Genomic DNA, 20,939 nt, shown 5'->3' on the forward strand with positions numbered 1-20,939 from the left:
CGTGGATGTGTGCAGGTGAGAGGACTAATGCGCTGGGTCTCTTGTGAAGAACTCCCATCAGCTTAATGACCCACCGGCCAACTAATGACTCACTCTTATTTATTTTTTTTAAATAGTATTCAGTCTTGTATTATTATTATGGTATTAGCCTACATATCAGTGGCTGTACAGTATCTTACCTGTCTCGTATGCACTGGAAATGTTCAAATACCGTCACAGTGAAGTGACGGTATTTAAATTTCATTGGATGCCAAAAATGCCAAGTTCACTTGAATAACGGTTGAAAACACTTGAAGGATTTGCACATTAAACCACCATTTAAAGCTATTGTGTTGGTGGTGTTGATTAGGGATCGACAGGTAGCCACTGGGCATGTCTGTGCAGTGCTGGTGCCGGTAGTTTATTAAGGCTTAAGGATTATCCCTGTTCATGTATAGATAGAATAGCGGGCGGCTGAGGGTGTCGGATGTGCAGGGGGTGGTTCTTGGATGTCAGAACTCACTGTTGAGCCTCCTGGAGGTGTAGTGGGCCTAATTCGATGAATCACTGGTGAAAGAGGGTGCCCACTTTGTAACCTCTTTGAAATACCATATAAATATAATGGCGTTATTAGTGATTGTCGCAGCTTGGTAAAGATATTTACGTTTATGGAGAGTTATGACGGCAGTGCCGGTGGTGCTCTGCTGAAGCATAGAGACTAGTGTGTGAGGGTAATAAAGGTGGTGGTTCTGTTGGTTGGTAATGTTTTTTATTCGTTGGAGATTGCAAATGTGTTCAACCAGTTAGCGCTTTAGTTAACATGGGGGACGGCAGAGGCATTTTGATGCCCTGCTACATTTTTGGGGACGTACCCGCCAGCCTCTCTGTGAGCCTTTGCAGTTAAAGTTTAGCCTGGAGCTATAATGTGTACCTCCACCAGTATCTCTGGAGAAGTACGTTTCGCCCTTTAGTCACAACACCTGTAGACTCTTAAGTCTGCAAATGTATTGCAGCTTTGAAGCATATTCTGAGAACTGTCAGAAGTAAGGATTACTGCTGTAAGGTAGTAATAGTGTTAAAGCGTGTCAGCTGTGGTTATCGCGTGGTTGACTATCAACAGGAGAACAACAATCTTTCCACTAACCCCCACCTGATGTCAGTTGACCCTTTGACACTCCACAAAACTACCTTCACATTTTACAATGCTTATTTGTGTATCCATGCATTTGTCCTATGTCGGTCAATGAAAGCAACACAACCAGATCAGTTTGTATGTTGTGTTTTGTATCCATCAACTTTACCCTGGACTGGAACTGTGATATACTGTACAGCATATGGATAAGGGAGGTGTGGAGTGGAAGCAAGAGGCAGGGTATTTATTTTGAACTTGAAGGATAGGTTATTATCAATGTTGTTGTTCCGCCCTAACGACGATGCTCCGAATAAAGCAATGTGTCCTGTTCTGTTTGGATGTCTGTCTCTGCCAGGGCCATAACCAGAGGATCAGCCCATGCTCCACCCTGACCAGCAGCACCGCCTCCCCCCCAGCAGGGAGCCCCTGCTCCACCTTGCCCCCCAACATGCCCGGACAGGCCGGCAACAGGGACTGCGCCTACGGCTCTGTCGCCAGCCCCACCTCCACTCTGGAGAGCAGGGACAGCGGGATCATAGGTGAGGCCCGCGACCGCCAACGGTGCTGTAGGAATGTATAAATATGATGAATATACACATGCCAAACACATTGCTTAAGAACCACACATCATTGGCAGTAGTTGCAGAACAGAAACTTCCTCCGTCTTATTATGATATCTGTTCCTGATGGTCTAGGTTTATATAGCATGGCTCATCATTAATAGTCAGTTTGAGAGCAGCCTAAGTTAAGAATGATGCAACAAATAAATGGCCATGTATTAAAGATTATTATTCAAGAGCCAAGTCTGTAAAGGTCAGTTTCTTTCTAAGACCCTTTATCTAAATCACGCCAAGGTCTGAGAGCTGTGATGATAGTGATGACTAGGAGAAGAGGAGTAGAAAAGTAGAGTCGATTGACAAAATAGTGTCGCCCGACCTGAGACGGAATCCTCCTTCATGCTCTACTCTCGGCGAGGCTTGATACCATAACCACACGTTTTATACTTAAGCCTGCATTTCTCAAACACCCCTCTCCTTACCCCGCCCTCCCCGCGCCCATCTACCCCGCCTGTCTCGCACGTCCTCGCCGTGTGCCGCAGCCACACTGACGAGCTACTCTGAGAACGTGGAGCGCAGCGGCAAGTACGGCGAGGGCTCCCGGGGGAACCTGAAGCTGTGGCAGTCGCAGAAGTCGGGCCTGGACTCGTTCCTGTACCGCGTGGACGAGAACATGACCGCCTCCACGTACAGCCTCAACAAGATCCCAGAGCGCACCCTGGAGAGCATGTCCTCCCACTCCGCCCACTCTATTCCCCTCTACCTGATGCCCCGCCCCAACTCGGTGGCTGGTGAGTTCTTCTCCTCCGACCCCTGCCCCTTGTGCTCGTCCGTCGCTGCCTGGCTCTTTATGTGACCTTTGACCTTCCTCGCATTCTGACCCTGAACCCTTTCCTCTCCCCAGTGATGGCTATCACTGAATCCTCACACTCACATGCATACAACAATGTGTTTAGTACCTTAATAGAACATTTAAAAAGAAACTCCACATTCAGATCCACATTTTAGTTAGATTGCATTGCACAACACTTCCAAAGTGGGTTAAACATCCTGAAGTTCTGTAGGTAAAGTATCTCCGGCATAATTTTTCCCAGACCTGCTGAATGCATGGCGGCACCCGTAGGCGAGACTGCAGTATAAATGAATACCCCCTTTGGTTTGGCCGTCAGAACAGCCTACTGGCACCTCTCAGTCACCATGTTGCTTCTTGATGATCTAGATCCACAATCTAAATCTGCCCAATGGGGGGCCTTGTGTTCAGGAAGATAGTTTATTTTGTCTCAACCAAACTGATAGAAACTCACTTAATTGTTGTTTCTGTCTATAAAATATTTCTAACATTGTCTTAAAATTCCCTTGACATATTGATGGTAATAGAAGGTTGGGGAATCTTGTGATTTTGCAAAGTGATCGTGTAGTAACTGCAACAGCTTTAGACTTAAACGGGAACAATGCACAGCAAAGTCTCTTTTTCCACTGCATTTCTCATCATTTTAGGGAGAAAAGACAAGGCTCTGGCGCGGCACTTTAAAAAGGTCCATCCAAATCTCTTGAACACGTTTGGGAGTGGTTGTCAATCCCTTGTGGTATTTTCTGAACTTTCCACAGCTATCTGTTATGAGGTCAATGCACTGGAGAACAATGCCGTTTATAAAAAGACAACAGCAAAAATACGGAAGGAAGGAGCACAATGGAGAGAATGGCACAGAGGAAAACTGTGCCATTCGGATCGTTTCCAAAAGGAATTCACTGATACGTGTGTCAAATTGTACAGACTCTGGCTTTGCTTCACAGTGTCTCCCAAAAGTAATGGTAAATACATTGGAAAAATGTCAGTTATATAACATCGAAGCGGTTCAAACGGGCCCTGATTGTATTATTCTCTCTCTCTCGCCAGAGTGGCTGTTAGAGAAGATGAGCTCTATTATGTACTTCTCCCACTCTGGCTGAAGTGTGTGTGTGTGTGTGTGTGTGTGTGTGTGTGTGTGTGTGTGTGTGTGTGTGTGTGTGTGTGTGTGTGTGTGTGTGAGTGTGCGTGTGTGTGTGTGTGAGCATGTACGCACCGTATATGCACAGGTTTAAGAATGCTTAAACATGGTAATATGGCCGATGTGCGCCGCGCCTCTGGCCCACCCAGTGGTGGTGCCCCCCCCCGCCAAACATACACAGATACACACAGCTACACTACCCTACCATCACCATATAAGCTTTAGGAAGAATCAGTCCCAATCTCTTCCTTCAGTGTTTTAGAGGAGATTGCACAAGTGGAAGGCAGCTTAACAGAAATAACATAAGCTGCAGATGCAGTGCAAAAAAGGGAGCAAATGAAATGTGCCGAACTGAGCGAGGAATGGAGCAAGGGACGGGTTTGTTGTTGTTGTTGTTGGTCATGATGAATTTGCTGCGGTTTTAATGTTAGCCGTGAGGACACGGCAAGCAGGGCGCGCGCTGCGGGTATGACTGTAGATGGATGAAGGGAGGAAGGAAGGCGAGCCGGGGTTTTTCCTCCCCTTCTCCGTTGTTTCGTTAGTTCGCTCCCTCTTCTCCACAGACGGGAGTGGGGAGATAGACGGTGTAGGGATTGGATCGGGAGGCGGTAGCGAGGGGTGCCGATTGGCTGGGCTCACGCGGCAGCAGAACATCAAAGCCCGTAGGCATTAACCGTTTCTATCCCCAAGAGTGATGGAGAGACCCGCTTTGATGTGGTAGAGAGAGAGGGAGAGGGAGGGAGAGAGAGAGAGAGAGAGAGAGAGAGAGAGAGAGAATGGTGAGCAAAGACGGAGGGAGAACAGCAGGAAACTTGAAGGAGGCGGTGGGGGAGGAAGGCTGGTGTATTACCTAATGAGGGGCAGTGTGTTGGGAAGTGCGGGAGATGGAAGCAGGGGGTGGAGGAGCCGTCTAAAATTGGCTATTGCCCCCGTCGCTCTCATTTTTTTTTTCGTGCATATTTTTGGCCGCTTGATGAGAGGAGCTTTTAACCGTGATGAAAATTCAATCGCTCACGGTGCAGCGGGGAGGTTCTTTTCGTTTTCTCTTTTTTCCTTGCGGTTTGGTTGGTGAGAACTACAACATTCCATGAAGATAAACCCCATTAATAAGAGAGGCTTTCTTCCTGAAGAAAGGAATAAGCCTGTCAAGTCATCGGTTCATGTTTAATTGGAATAAAACAGTGTTGAAACCTGTCACACTTCGAGTAATGAAGATCAGTGTGTGCGGTATTCTGGCAGGTTCCATCGCGTTTTGACCCGTGGCGTCATTCCGACAACTGATAAATCTCCATGTAGGAGGGCTCATATAATGCGGCAGATTATGTAACTTAGCCTATAGATTGGGGAGAAACTCTCCCCAAACAGAGAGGAAATGTCTACACTTTTATTCTGTTTGTGAATTTAATGCAAATTTCAGCTCATCGGGAAATTTTTTTCATGTAATGAATATCAGTTCTTGAAATACCAGTACGGAGATGAGGAGAGAAGATCCATGATGTTTTTAAGAGGCGACCGCTGCCACTTCCATGTCGAGACAACTGGTGGCCTCTCGTGCCTTCTCTGTGTGAAGTGCTGTTTTTTTTTCCCTGTTTGTTTTAACTTTTAATTTACCGGGCACTGCATCGAGAAGAAATTCTTATTTATAATGGGGGCCCAGCAAGTGGTGAGAGCCACTTGAGGAGAACGGGGCAGGAAGCGCGTGTTAAAGCCACAAACGTCATCAATACAATCAATCAATCAATCAATCAATCAATAATTAGACATAAACATAGGCACAGAGCATACATTTAGTAGCGAAAATGGAAACATCACTGGAGAAGCAACATATGACAGCGCTATTTGACATTCACCACAGTATCCATCAGGATTTGGCATCGCGGCAAAGTGTTAGCATCAATGCCGGTATCACAGATATGAAAACGATAGCCAGCCCTAGTGAGAGTGACTTGCTGAGTGGCTGATGGTCTGCGCGTACCGTGTGCTATCGATCATCTTCGAAACAGGAAGTGAGCGATGCACTTTCTGTCACCACCCTCTGCGGCACCGGGCCACGCGCTCTTCAATCCATCACACCCTCTGCCACCTTATCTCACGCTCACTTTCCCTGTTCTCTCTCTGTTTTTCTTTCTCGTTTTCCTCTGCCTCCGTGCGTGCCGTCCAAGCGCGTTGGCAAATACAGACTCGGTAACTAGATCGCTCCGCTCGCCTGCTGCATTGCAGATATGAATTATGAGCTCACAGATTGGAGTCCTTTAGGTTCCAACACAGTGGGGAGATTTCACATTTCCGCCTCCTTGGATTTCTCCCTCCAGTGGGATTTGAGAACTCTACTGACTCGGCAGTAGTCACTCTCAGACCAGCGCCATGGCCGAACAACCGCCACCCCATCCCCCCCCCCACCCCGTTTATTCCCATTCAGGGCCCAGACTCTCTTGGCATTCCCAGCTGCCATCTTCCCTCCATTTTGGGAAAGCCATGTTGCTCATTGTTGGTGCCACGGCTGGGGTGACTCACTCGCGCTCATGACACGCATCGCTCTCACACACGCGTACTTAAACCAGTTGCACGTTGGCTGGAACGCGGACGGGGGGGCCGCATTTTAAACCTCTGCGATTTGAACCCAGAAAAGAGAAGCCGGGGTCACGATTGACGCGCCAGCGAGTCCTCATTGGAATTATGTGAAGTCAGCATGTAGCGTCAGTTGTTGAAGGGATAACGGAGTTTTGGACCAAAGCAGATTAAGTCGCCGTGAGGAATAATGCCCTTCCAGTTGCGTCCTCTACTCGCCCGCCTCATTGCGTTTTTGCATCTCCGGACCTAACAGTAATTCAGGTATGGTCTTCGAGGAAAAAGCAATTCCAATTTGTGTTGTTGTTCACTCGCCATTGAGATCCAAGGCCTCTGAATGTGCAGCCGATTCAATCTTATCCAATTAAAATCTTCCCCCTCCACCTGAGCATTTCCGTTATGTTTCTGGAGAACAAATGCTGTGCTATTCCAGTAAGAGCGGAATGCCTCCGGAGGCCTACGCCACAGTTTCTTCCACGGCTTCCTCCCCGTCTCGGTAGCATACTTCATACTTCTCTACCGCACACCTCGGTTCGCCCATCAGGACTGCATTAGCAGAGCTTTAACGGTGCCCACTTTTCAGTTGAGCCCTTTTTATCACCTCTGCCTTGATCGGCAAGGCTACTTCTCCTTGATGTCCCGACCGGGGGGCGGGGGCCCGACCTGCTCCGTCCCACTCTGCCCCGGCACATCAGGGAGCCTCTGACCTCCGGAGGGTTAAGTCCCCTAATCCTTTCCTGGAGGATATGGGCCCTCAAAGTCTCCTTTTCTGTCGTGTCATACTCTTTCCTCAAACGCGGTGGCTGTGTTGGGGGGGTTTCAGGTGTGAAGGCGAATGAGGCTCATTCCTCCATTTATTTGTTTATTTATTTATTGTTTGTTTGTTTGTTTGTTTGTTTGTTTGTGTGTTTGTTTGCCCGGCTGACTGCCCCCCCCACCCCCCCACCCCCGGCCTGAAGATGCAACTCGGCATGAACATGCCACAGCCAATGTCACACGCCGCTGTCTCTCCATGAATAACACATTTGTCTGGCTGAGCTAATTAATCCTGAGAGGGGCCGGCTGGCATCTGCCTCCTCGCCGCGTGACAGACGTTGGGAGGGGTGTTTCTATAAAGGGGGGGCATAAGGGGCTGCCCCACTCCCTCACGGGAGGAGTTAGCAAGTTTGTGAAGTGTTGCCCGACACTGGCTTTGTGCTGGCTTTTATGTGTGTGTGTGTGTGTGTGTGTGTGTGTGTGTGTGTCTGTGTGTGTGTGTGTGTGTGTGTGTGTGTCCTCCAAGTATCCACACTAACAAGGTCGTCTTGTTCTCCTTCTTCCCCTTTTCCTTCCGCCTCTTCATGTGCCCTCATGTTTGTTTGTCTCTCTCGCAACCTCCGCAAAACGGCCCACCTGCAGCCACCAGTTCGGCTCACCTCGAGGACCTGGCCTACCTCGATGAGCAGAGGCACACCCCGCTGCGCACCTCGCTGCGTATGCCCCGGCAGAGCACCACCTGTGGACCGGGGCGCTCCGGGCAGGACCTGAGAGGTAAGGAGTAGGCCGGAGAGACACGCAGGACGTTCCCTGCTCTTAATTTCTAATGCTGTTGTGTGTGTGAGAGAGAGAGAGCGGGAGAGGGAGAGGGAGAGGGAGAGGGGGAGAAGGCGTGGGAGGACAAAACAAAACTTAGTTTGTCTGTGTCACTGTCAGGTTAAAAAACTGCCTGAGCGTTAAATGTCCAATTTGTATGCGCCTCGCTGCACATCTCCACTTGTAACACACACACACACACACACAGCGCGTCCATGACTGGAAATGCAGATCTCCTCTGCCGGTCCAGCGGGTCAAAAGGCATAATGTGTCACAACATTGCATATCCCGTTCACCCGTCTTCCCCGTTCTCTTAGCCACTAATGAGCGCCGTAATTGCCGCGCTCTGCCACCCGAGCGGACACAAATGTGCGTCCCTGTGAGTTTGAAAAACTTGTTAAGTTCCCACTCAGCTGCCGAAGAGTGTGCTCTGCTGAACTGCTGCGGGATTCCCCTTGGCCCGGGGTGGCCGAGCTGCAGACAAACAGAGTGAGCGAGCGAGCGAGAGACGCACACTGGGAACGGTAGAGGTGAGGGAGAGAGCAGTGGGGTTTGGCAGGAGAAACAGAGGAGCAAGATGGAGGGATGGGGATGGTGGGGGTGGGGGTGACGCCTCTCACAGCTACACTATTAGTGCCAGGCCATCTTGTCCGACACCCCCCCCCCCCCCCCCCCCCCCCCCCAAAAAGGCAGCCGAGTGTGTTTACAAAGCGCCCGACTGCATCCTAGCATGCTTCCTGCCTCCTCGGATCAGTGTCAGAGCGCCCCCGCCCCCCTGCCCCCGAGTGCCCCTCTCCTGCCGTCTCAGTGGGAGCGATCGAAAATGAGAGAAAAGTCGACAGGAGGAGAAACTCGGGAAGAAGAAAAGATCAACTTGGGGAAACTCGGTGGAGCAAATTAGCGCAGCAGCGCTTTTCCTAAAAAAATATGATAACCCTAAGCGAGGAGGACGAGGATTTATTGATTGATTGAAGGGGGGGGGGGGCAGATGATTAAGTAAGCAGGGTTTGCTCATATAGACCGAGTTGCTCTCACATGGCACAAAGGGGGAAAGAATAAAACCCAAACACATTGATCGCTCAAAGATATATACTGCCAAACATACTGTCGAAGCTTAGCTCTGCAGCAGCCGCTGGCTGGCTGGTGCTTCAACTCGCTTCTCTGGTTCCTCCATTTTTATATATTTTTTTGGTCTCGGCTCCTTTTTGCTGCCGCTGCCGCCGCTGCCAAGGGTCTGGGGTAGCAGTGCTGCTATGGAAGGGAGAGTGACTCAGACAGTAATGGACCTCCTGCCTGCCTGCAGAACTATACCACCCACCTCATCTATTCACGCACATACATACGCACATACTTCTATTTCTCCCTTCTTCTACGTCTTCTTTTTTTTCTCTCCTCCTTCTTCTGCATTTTTCCTCTTTCTCTGTTTCTATGATTTTCTGCCCCCTTCTCTCTCTCTTACTTTGGTTGATTTCTCTCTCTCTCTCTCTCTCTCTCTCTCTCTCTCTCTCTCTCTCTCTCAATGCTTTCTCTTTCTCCTCACAATCTCTGTACCGATCACCCCACCCTGATCCCCAACAAATGCAGAGGCTTCTAGACACGAGCCCCCAATTGGGTTTTCAATGGCCACTGGATGATTACATAGGAAGCATTTAAGGCCCTCTACCTGAGGGGAGGGAGGCGCTGATACCACATTTTCGCTGTCCGTACTGATCCCGAGCCCTCACCATCCATACCAGCCGATACAGATTAACTACCCAGTCCAATACTTTCCCTGAACTGTATTGACTTGTTTCATTTGGGGCCTTTAGAGCAGAATGATAATGAGAATGTTTCATCCATTTCTCTCCATTAGAGCCATCTGCCATGCTTCTCTGGGTCCAATGCTCCTGGTGTCAGATTTTTGTATGGGGGATATTTTTTCTATTGAATTCTATTCTATATTTTGAACCGGTATTGAACCAATATCCAAAATGTGTGCAGTGTGTAGTGTCTCTCTTTTTGCCTTCCGACCTGAGGCCTAACATGAATCTCTACCCTAAGTAGGGAACCACTATTTCCCTCTTCATCACCCAGAGATAATTGATGGATGGATTGGATTGAAGGTGAACTGGAATTTAAAACATTTCATCACATGAGACCCTTTTTTGGGCTCTAGGACCATTCTCTATTGCATGGCTAAAATGAAGTCAATTCATTATTTTGGAGCTAATACTTGGCGGTCAATCCTGCCTACACGCCCGCTCTCTCTCTCTCTCTCTCTCACACACACACACACACACACACACACACACACACACACACACACACAGTCATCAGGCACACAAAGACCCAAAGATAAACCCGGGCCACATTCCCCTGCCCCCCAATACACACGGTTTCTTCTCCTCTCTTCTCTCATCCCTCCTCCATCTCTCCTTCCTTCTTCCCGTCCTCCCTTTAGTTTATTCCATTTGGCTCCCTCTCCTCCGGCTCTCCTCTCCTCTCCTCTCCTTCTTTAAGGCCTTGAAAAAGTGTGAGTCATCCTCACCTGGTGAATAATTAAAAGGCGTCTGAGTCTCTCTCTCTCTCTCTCTCTCTCTCTCTCTCTCGCCCTCTCTCTCTCTCTCTCTCTCTCTCTCTCTCTGTTTCTCTCTATCTCGCTCCGTCTGGCGGGGAGGTGGAGGGGCGGAGGGCTGATACCTTGCTCAACCTTGCCGGAGGGGGAAGGGCTGTGAGGGCCATGAGCAGGGTTATGTATAACTGCTTCCCCTCAAACACTCACGCGAACACACACACACACACACACACACACACACACACACACACACACACACACACACACACACACACACGCGTGCGCACATATGTCCCAAAATGCTGCTTCTGCTGCTCCCCCTGCCTCACTCCTTGCCTGAGGAGAATGGAATGGAAGAGCTGGTGTTCCTGGGCATCATTAAAGCTGCATCCAGCACAACGGTCATGCGGCCGATAGACGTGGCCAGCACTTTCTGCCTAACTCTATTGTTATAATGTAATAACTCTACAAACAAGCCTTCCTTTTTCCAACAACGCTCCCTGGTCGGATACTTAATGTACCTGACTTCCAACTCTGCGATGACGGCTGCTTTAAGACGCTCCTCCTCGCTCCTACATGACTGGGACGGCTCCTGAAATGGCAACCGGTGTTTTTTCGTTTTTCCTGTTTCGATGTTCTCACCGTTGACACACGCATACGGAGAATCACCAAATACTCAAAAGACAAAATTTCGATCCGCGCACATCCTCCCACGCTCATCCTCACCGGCTCACAACATGGCCGCCGCTGGAATCCGGCATGCGAGGCACGCGGTTATTGTTCTCGGGCTAAATGCGGGCGACACTGTTTCATGGTTTCTGACATTTGGTTGCGGAGCGGAGGGCATGTTCAGTAATTCGCAAGGAGACTGAGAATGAGCTTTGCGGCAACTGTTGGCATTCATTCTCCCCCCAAGGTAATTGGATTAACACCACTTAAAAACACGGCATGGCTATGAGTATTTAGCTCGTACTTAGAGCCCTTGTACCCTTATAGCCTCATAAATGCCAAAATTGGAAGATTTCTTTGCTCATCCCATTACCAGTGTTGCAGTAGGAACATTATTGCACTGTTTTGGCAGTGGTTGCAGTGCTTAGAATCTTTCATCAGTTTTAGAATAACGGTGACCAAAGTGCTCATCAGTTCTTGTGTTTTATTTAGTTTTTTTATGGTTGTTTGTTGAGTAAGCACTAAAATAATCTGACCAAGGATGAAATGGAATTTATTATATTGGCTGCAGAAGGTATTCCATTGCATTGTGCTCGGGGCAATGAAATACAGCATTTGACGCATACTCAAACTGAACTAAGTGTAGCTGTTCACTCAATTCCACGGATGTCTGCTCTCTGCCTTTTCTGCTGATTACACATATTAGGCTAAATAAGTATATATTTTCTACGGTAATCGTCCCATTTTCCATTCGGATATTCTGATTAGCCTTGCAGGTAAGGCAGAAATCCCGCTTACACTAGGATTTTGAACACGAAGCAGGAGTGTTAGGACCAATATGAGCTCATTATGTCGCAGTCTCCTTAATCAGCACACTAACCTCAAGAGCAGCACAGAGGAGGTTTGTTATGCAACACACACCCTGTTTTTTTTTTTTTGTTTTTTTTTCATCATTCTATTCTTTTTAAGTGCAGCTCGTAAACATTCGGCGACGACATTTAGGAAGTAAAAGAGGCGGCCAAAACATTTAGCCATACCAACACACAGACATTTTCATTTGAGGTTTCCAGTCGCCAGTATGTGCAGAAGCATACATAGACTACGTGCCTGCATCACTCCAACTCGTCTCATGTGTCAACCATTCACACTCTGTCCCTCACTGATATGCTGGGTTGGATTCTTAAGCACTACACAGGCTGGTTCTATTTGGGGAGGTGAGCGCACCGTAACGCTTTGATAAGATCCCATCAGTAAAAAAAACTCAAAAGTCAAAATATGAAAATTCCGTTTTTCAAAGTCAAATTGGTTGATTGTGTCTTCTAGTGTACTCTGAACATGAGTATTGTGTGTGCATTATACACAGAAGACGAGGGAGAGATGAGGCTGGACTCCAAAAGGGGATCGAATTACGACTTAAACTGGATTCAATTACTTTCCTGGAGATTTGATCTTGCCTGGTGCACTGAACCAATTACAGCATCCGAAAAAGTTCAAGCCTTTCCGGAGTTATTTTGTCCCTCCTAAAGCAAACGTTCACGCAAACGCGTTTGTAATTCATAGGATTTCAGTTCATCATTGACAATGGTTCTGGTGGTTCCCTCAAGTTTTTTTTTTTTTTTAAGATATCACGGCACACTAACGCTGTTTCTGCTTCCTACGTTGGATTCAGCTGCACTTTGCTTCATGCTCTGATTTACTGCACACTGCTGCTATACTTCATTCCAATCCTCACTGCTATTCGTTCCTGCTCCCCTATCCTCTGGTTTTCTGTCTCTTTCTTTCTCTCTCCGTCTCTCACTTGTGTATTCAGCTTCCGCCAATAACACCCATGCTTGGCAATCCCAGTCACGTAAGTTCTTTTAAAAAATTTCAACTGTTGTCTTGCAAAATGTTCCCCGCTGCTGCTTCCCCAAGTTAAAGTGTATTAGTCAACACACACAAACACTCGCAAGCTAAACGGCTGGATTATTCGCAGACAACAAGCGTTGTGAATCGGTCATAATGGCCAGATGCAGCTATAAAACTGACGCACTATGTTGGAGAGAAACAATACGCCTCTCACGCGCTTTTAGACTGCTTTAAAAAAACAACACCCGAGATTAGACACCCAGAAGGAGCAGACTGAATTTTCACAGCAATTTCATCCCCACACAGCCTCGCAAGTCTGCGGCAGATTCATTTTAGCCTCATTAGTTTTTAATGTTCCACATGTTCCACTTTTGAGTTACTTTTCCTCCTTTGGATATTGGATTAATGACTCCCCCTAGTGAGAGAAATGAGACGTCAATGCTGTGAGAATGCATAAGCATTAAAAAAAAACAAAAAAAACATGCTCACTTTTCTGTGTTTATTTGTCACAAATTGCGCATTTTTCGATGGCCACCCTGGCAATCCAAAAATATATTGTTTTGTTTATGTATTCATGTAAAGGTCTGTGGCAATGCACATACATGCACATGAGCTTAATCGTATATACTGTGTGTATACATTAATGTCTGGGCCTGTGATTATCTCCATCTCAACGACCATTTATCGCTCAAGAAGAGGCAAGTTTTGACCTCTTCCATCGGAGGGCAGATAACGCAAAAACACTAGGCAGCCATAATATCCTGCAGATTGCCAACTTCCTGCCTCCTCTGACACAGCAGTGCGTTTCGCGCCCTATCGGCCTCAAGACATCGCCCTCAAGCCGCTGCTGTTCGAGGTGCCCAGCATCACCATGGACTCGGTCTTCACCGGGCGCGACTGGCTCTTCCAGGAGATCGACGTGCAGCTCAACAGCTCCAATGCCAGCACCAACCGCGGCGTGGTCGTGGTGGGCAACATTGGCTTCGGCAAGACGGCCATCATCTCCCGCCTGGTGGCGCTCAGCTGCCACGGCACCCGCATGAGGCAGATCGCCTCCGACAGCCCGCAGGCCTCGCCCAAACGTAGGCGCCGCTCCTTGTGTATTTATATATAGAGATATCTGTTTACATGCGTCTAGGCTATAAAGAGACTTTCTGCTCCATGTACCATGTTGCTTTAGAACAGGGGTGGGGAACCTCCGGCACACAGGCCTATTACAGCGCCCCAGTCACCATGATGTTGTCTGCTGGGTGTTTCCTAGATCTGATATAGCTAATATTTTTTTTCCTGTTTTGGAATAACATGACATTTTTTTTACCTTGTTTAGCAATTTATAAAACATAACGACGACACCTTGGAAAATCTAAAAATCTGCCACATTTTCTTTCTTTCATCATTAATAGTAATCATGTTTTAATACTTTTTTATAGTTAATAGCGGTCTTTGTCCCTAATTATCAACCAAACAGGAAATAGGTCCGTGCCGCTGGTTAATTTGAACCATGCCTGATTTTACAGATAGCTGTACAGGGTGGAAGGGGTCATTTAATTAAATGTTAATAGACTTACATTGATTTTTCCCACAAAAAGAAGAAAACAACTTTGGGCAATGAGAAATCCTGCCTCCCAACTCACAACTATTTTAACTACGAATTTTGAACTTCTAATATCATATCAATTTATTTTCTGTCAGAGTACTTGTACATGCAGTGCTTTTCCTGCAGGCGTTAATGAGACACATTAGAGCTATCGCTGAGTGTGCCATGGTGCTATGTTTAGATGGGGAGGGGCTTCCGCTCACCCAGCCCCAGCCCTCCCACGGCACCCTGGGGGGAGGCAGCTGTCCAGGGACCCCCGAGATGAGGCGACGTCAGGAGGAGGCGATGAGGAGGCTGGCATCTCAGGTACAGCACAAACATCCTCCTGGTTCATGCAGGCGCACTTGTGTATCTATTTATATACAGTGTATTCTGTCTAAGTTTAGAGCAAGAAACTGGATCTGAGCATTTTCTACCACCAAGGTGTGGTACAAAAAGAAAAAGGTGTGCTCGACTATTCAGGATAGCTTTGACTCATATGAAGATAAATAATGATTTCATCAAAAATAATTAAAAAAATATTAAGCATGAGCATGATGACTGCTCTTATGGCTGTTTTTTTTTTTCCTATTCACAAAATCACAACCGTAGAATTACCTACAATATGTTCTTCATAAAACTATTTGTACGCAAGCTACGATTGCACGGTTCTCATTCCGTTTCAGGAATTATCATGTAGTGGCACGGTTCCACAGATATCCCGTAAATACGTATTTTCGCACCTCTCTCTGACGTTAGCGACAAAACCGAGGCTCGTCTCTGAGGTGGTAAACTTCAGATCTGGTCACGGCTTGTTGGAGTTGTTTACATTTAGAGTGCCCCCCCCCCCCCCCCCCCGTGTCACTGTTGGTTTGGAGTATTTAACCATGTTTAACCTGTTTGACGTGTAAGGTTATATGATGTGGTAAAGAGTTTCACTTAAGCTCCTCTTTTTTTTTTTCTTGTTCCTTCTCCTGTGCCGCGCCACCTCAACCTGCCCCCCCGCCCCCCCTCCCCCACTGCTTAGCCATCTGTATCCCCAGTCCCAGCCTGATGCATTATGCAGATGTGTTTGAAAAAGAAAAAACAACTGCCAGGGAGCCTCATGAAATATTTATACCTGCAGAAAGCAATTTCCCAGCCATGCTATTAGATCTTGTTAGACCTGTGCATTAATAATTGAGTTTGCTCCCTTCCTCCTTTTGTTTTAATGTCCATTGTGACCAAAAATGATTTGCATGTCACAAGGATATTTCCTAAACTTCACTTCCCCTTATTTTTTTGTATTCCGCAAAGAAGCGTCAAGGGCCGTGACGTTGGCTCTGTGCCGAACCCCCTCTGAACCCCCCAAAACCACCCCGCACCGGTCGAGCAGCCGTCATTTCAATGATAACCTCATCTTTCTGCCACCTGATTCCTTACATTCCTTACATTTAATTTTGGACAAGGAAGTGTGCACTACTTGCCTGTGAGTTATGTTGATGGTGTTGATGCTCGACTCCCGCGCCCTTAGTCGCCACCACGCATGCGCCGACCCGGGATCAGACGCTCCCAACAGCAACAGGCAATGCATTATTAATGGATTAAACCATAGGGCGAAACGAGAAGTATTATATTTCATTACACCGCCATCCTCCCCCGTGACGTTAAGTCAATCCCAAATGAGTTGCCGGAGCAGTGCGGATTAGGAAAAACTCTTCTCTGAGGATGGATAGGATTGCGTCGTCGACCTCCTGTGAAGTACTGTGACATTGCCTCTGGATTTTCATCTGCGGTCTGATTTTTTTTTTTTTCAAGTTCTAAAAGTCGAAGTGGTGATATGTATGAGGGGCACGTAAGATGCACCGCACTGACAGACCCTCTCCATCTCTGTACCCCCTCCCCCTCCTCAGGTCGTGGCGTACCACTACTGCCAGGCAGATAATGCCTACACCTGCTTGGTGCCGGAGTTTGTGCACAATGTGGCGGCGTTGCTGTGCCGCTCCCCGCACCTGGTGGCCTACAGGGAGCAGCTGCTGAGAGAGCCCCACCTCCAAAGCATGCTCAGCCTGCGCTCCTGCGTCCAGGACCCCTTGGCCTCGTTCAGGAGAGGGGTCCTCGAACCCCTGGATGCACTTTACAAAGGTGACACTCGCCGCCCCTGCCTCGTAGGGGCATGTAATGTAAATGTCCCCGTTGTTGGACTAATAAAGGTTTATCTTATCTTATCTTATCCCCCCACGGCCTCCGGCTCCCACAGGGGGTCATCAGTCAGTCTGGACATGTCAAATAACGAAGTCAGTTTTGTCTCTTCGAACCCCACGACGGCTGCAAGCGTAAATTACATACACCCTGTCGAAAAGAATATAAAACGACGGCAATTTCCACCAAAGAAACGCCACAGACATCGTTTAAATTCAACAAACGCCCGACAATAAATCTGAAAGCCAATGTGTGTAGGAGTCAAAGTCTCAGTCCATCACAAACACAAATTAAACAGAATGTGTTTGTCTCTGTTATTTTTTTTTTGTATGCCGCTTTGAATCACATTTTCACAAAATCATGTTTGCTGTCATAGTTCCAGTTCCGGCTTAACATTTTGGGATTGTTGAGAAAGAACAAAGCCAAATTACAAAATCCCACATCTCTGGGTAATTACAGTCAAACTGAAAGTTGCCGCAGCACGTGTGTGCTGGGCAAGCCGAGAGACATTTTAAAACAGCGCTGATACTGAAATGTAGTGACGCCTGACTAATGTTGTTTCACACCTTCAGGGTGTCGTTTGTTCTATGATACTGATATGATATTTTGATATTAAATGCCACTTTCACACAAGCTCTAGATTTTTATTTTATTTTTTCCACTCTGCCACCGACACTGGTATTTATTTATTTTTTTTAACCCACAAGTTTCATCACTTAACCATGAAATTATTCCCGACCTTTACTTCCCTCAAGATGTTACGCCCGAGCATTAAATACAAGTTGAAAAAATAACAACTTTGTAGGAAATTAGTGCCATGCACATGGTGATGAAACTGGTATTCTGATCCATCTTTTTTCTCCTCTTCCCTCAGAGAGGAAGATCAGCTCCGACGAGGACCTCATCATCCTCATCGACGGTCTGAACGAGGCAGAGTTTCACAAACCGGACTACGGGGACACCATCGTCTCGTTCCTCTCCAAAACCATTAACAAGTTCCCTCCTTGGCTCAAACTGGTGGTGACCGTCAGAACCACGTTACAGGTACAGGAACTCCCCTCTAGAGGTTTTCCTACTGAATTGCTGGTGATTTGGCAAAAAAGTGTTATCAAAAAAAAGAATTTTAATTTACGTCAGTATCTATTTTTACTATTAGTAGAATCTCAGGTTCTTGGGTTCTGCGTGGGTTTTGAACTCTGCCGCGATGTTCACCTTCCTAAACCGTGTGCCTTGATCAAAATGAAAGCACCTTTTCTTTACATTTGGAAAAGTCATTCGAATGATGTGATTAGGGGGACCATATTGTGTTATCTGAGCAGAATATGCACATAGCTTTAAAATATCATATGAAGCCGTTCACAGGACTGGACACCTACATTTTTGGGTTTCCTCAGTTGTATTTTACATCTCTACAGACCTAGAAACCAAGATAAACATTTCTGTTGGTCATTAATATTTAGCAGTATATTGGATAAATAAAGCGCATGGGAAAGTCTCTGAGTCTAGGAGCCTTCCTAGCAACAGTGTGGCCAGACCTCTCGTGCATTTCATGATGTTTAGTTAAGACGCACAGCTACTTCTTTAATTAAGCCATCCAACATCCTTATTAGGCAGCTCTTAAAGTTAATATGACAATGGGATTAATTAGAGGTTGTTCTGTTTTGCCGCCCAGGAGATCACCAAGCTGCTGCCGTTCCACCGCATCTCCCTGGACGGCCTGGAGGAGAACGACGCCATCGACCAGGATCTGCAGGGCTACATCCTGCACCGCATCCACAGCAGCCCCGAGATCCAGAACAACATCTCCCTCAACGGCAAGATGGACAACACCACCTTTGGCAAGCTCAGCGCCCACCTGAAGGCCCTCAGCCAAGGCTCCTACCTGTACCTCAAGCTCACCTTTGACCTCATTGAGAAGGGCTACCTGGTCTTAAAGAGCTCCAGCTATAAGGTTTGCGTGCGGTTCCTTCTTGCCTTTCTGTCTTTCTTCTTCTCGTGAACCGGAGGGTGGGATGGTGCAGCAGGACGGGAGACTGGGCTGCAACAGCACGTGCCTCCCTCCACCCAGAAAGTCGTATCGCAGTAGTTGAAGAAAGATAGGTTTGATAAAATTGGAATGGATTTTCTGTTTTAGTTGCTCACACAAGTAATACATACTTAGTTTGAGACAGTTGCTTTGAGCGCTACATAAACATGACAGGCGTAGATGTCTCCACCCTCCTGGCAGAGAATGGAGTCAAAGTGGCACTGGGTCTTTTTCTGCGACATTGCGAAGGAACTGGACTGAAGGGGAAAGCAGCACCGAGTTCCAACTTCTCTTCCTCCCGACTTCAGGTGGTGCCGGTCAACCTGGCGGAGGTTTACCTGCTCCAGTGCAACATGCGCTTTCCCACCCAGACGTCCTTCGAGCGGGCGCTGCTGCTGCTCAACGTGGCCGTCGCCTCGCTCCACCCGCTGACCGACGAGCAGATCTATCAGGCCATCAACGCCGGCTCGCTACAGGTACCGTCGCCAGAACGCTCCGTTTGTACCAGTTATTTTTGTTTGTTTGTTTGTTTTGACTTTCCTTCATTTATATTAAGTTATAAATAAGAGATATGTGACTGTTACGCGGGGAGAACAAAGTAATCCTTTCGGAGAGGACAAACGGTAGATTAAGTGTGCGCCTCGTTTTCTTTATTCCCCAGGCAAAAGTGAAAACAAACAAGTTGAGCATATTGCAATGATGTTGTGCGTGGAGAATGATAATTGCAACCACATTTTTCAAGGTTGCAAGTACTCAAACACAACCTCTCGCTTCGATTCACCCTCAAGCTGTATTTGAGTGACTGCCAGAGGGAGATGTAACTGTAGCGCTGCCCGGCGCCCGATATTGAATGTTGCATAATCTGTGAGTAAGATCACATCCTCAGTATTTTGGGCACTTGCTCATAGTATGGTCGTGGGGCACGATATTCCTCCCGTTACCATAGAAATGAAATTTAGAAATAGAGCGACTGTTAACCGTGAGATGAAGGGATATCTGATTTAATGCCAGAGAGAATTCTTTTCAATATGAGCTGTCTCACCTGCTGTAGCCGTCATGGTAACCTGAGACCTGTGGGAGGACCTTATAACCCTAATGCAAGTCCTCGTTTGGATTCAACAACATTTATAGGCAAGCATTCACCTTTCGATTGTTAATATTTACCTTTGGATTTAGACCAACGTCTGTACATAGGATAGGATAGGATAGGCCATAGGATAAGAAAATAGGTCTAAAAAGGAATGTAACTGTAATAACTTAAAACTTCCGTGTTGAGAAGCTTTTCAACGTCTTTATTAGGGAACACCAAAAAACCATCATGGTGGCCGATTTGGATCTGAATCACTGCAAGGTCTATAAGGGCCCTGAGATGTTTTTGATCCATTCTCAAGGTATTCAGGACTGTCCCTGGCTCCGGAGGGGGGCCTCTGATACTGTTCAGGGAATTTTACATGGGATAAACTGTTTTATTCACCCCCAGTGAACTGTGTCAATGGATCATTCAGTCATTGGTGTAGGTGTCTATACACACGCCTACTTTGAAGTTGCCACAACATGAGTTTAACACGCAGCAACTCTAAATGTCTGCAGGGCACTCTGGACTGGGAAGACTTCCAGCAGCGCGTGGACAACCTGTCGGTCTTCCTGGTCAAGAGGCGGGACGGGACCAGGATGTTTGTCCATCCGTCCTTCAGGGAGTGGCTGATCTGGAGGGAGGAAGGAGAGAAGACCAAGTTCCTCTGCGATCCGAGGTGAGGGAGTGGGGGGAAGCAGGATATAGGGCGTGGATGGATAGAATGAGGGTAGTGGCCCGTCTGTTTGGCTCACGAGGCCCCGCCTGATCTTCAAGGTGAACCTATTTACTCACAGGCGGTTCTTGTTCGTAATAACGTGTGGTGTTAACTTACTCTGGGGGATGGTAGCTCAGGAGCTAGAGGTGGTTGTCTAGTAATCTAAAGGTTGCTGGTTCGATCCCAGGCTCCTCCTGCTAGCATGCTGTAGTGTTCTTGAGCAAGACACTTAACCCCTAATTGCTCCTGATGGCTGCGTCCGTCTGTGTTTGAATAATTTTAAGTCTCTTTGGATAAAAGCGTCTGCTAAATGCAATGTAATTGTACTAAGGAACAAAACTGGGGTGAAGGATTTGCTTTTTCTAAATATTTTGTTCCTGTGCAGGAGCGGACACACCCTGCTGGCGTTCTGGTTCTCCAGACAGGAGAACAAGCTCAACAGGCAGCAGACCATCGAGCTGGGGCATCACATCCTCAAAGCACACATCTTCAAGGTTTC

At 47.3% G+C, this 20,939-nt stretch overlaps 1 protein-coding gene across 1 annotated transcript in view; it reads left to right on the forward strand.

Moving 5' to 3' along the window:
• Nucleotides 1-20,939, forward strand: part of tanc2b (tetratricopeptide repeat, ankyrin repeat and coiled-coil containing 2b) — a gene marked incomplete at its 5' end in the record, with an annotated part of 109,220 nt that overhangs the window by 73,138 nt on the left and 15,143 nt on the right. The window contains 12 exons of the mRNA XM_080021747.1: nt 1,467-1,650; nt 2,211-2,459; nt 7,623-7,754; nt 12,830-12,868; nt 13,668-13,949; nt 14,646-14,770; nt 16,336-16,567; nt 17,499-17,668; nt 18,297-18,575; nt 18,959-19,126; nt 20,241-20,401; nt 20,826-20,934. Of these exons, the coding sequence (XP_079877873.1) occupies nt 1,467-1,650; nt 2,211-2,459; nt 7,623-7,754; nt 12,830-12,868; nt 13,668-13,949; nt 14,646-14,770; nt 16,336-16,567; nt 17,499-17,668; nt 18,297-18,575; nt 18,959-19,126; nt 20,241-20,401; nt 20,826-20,934 (2,130 nt within the window). The remainder of the gene's footprint in view (nt 1-1,466; nt 1,651-2,210; nt 2,460-7,622; nt 7,755-12,829; nt 12,869-13,667; nt 13,950-14,645; nt 14,771-16,335; nt 16,568-17,498; nt 17,669-18,296; nt 18,576-18,958; nt 19,127-20,240; nt 20,402-20,825; nt 20,935-20,939) is intronic.

The sequence above is a fragment of the Zeus faber genome (assembly GCF_960531495.2).
Source record: "Zeus faber genome assembly, chromosome: 20".
NCBI lineage: Eukaryota > Metazoa > Chordata > Actinopteri > Zeiformes > Zeidae > Zeus > Zeus faber.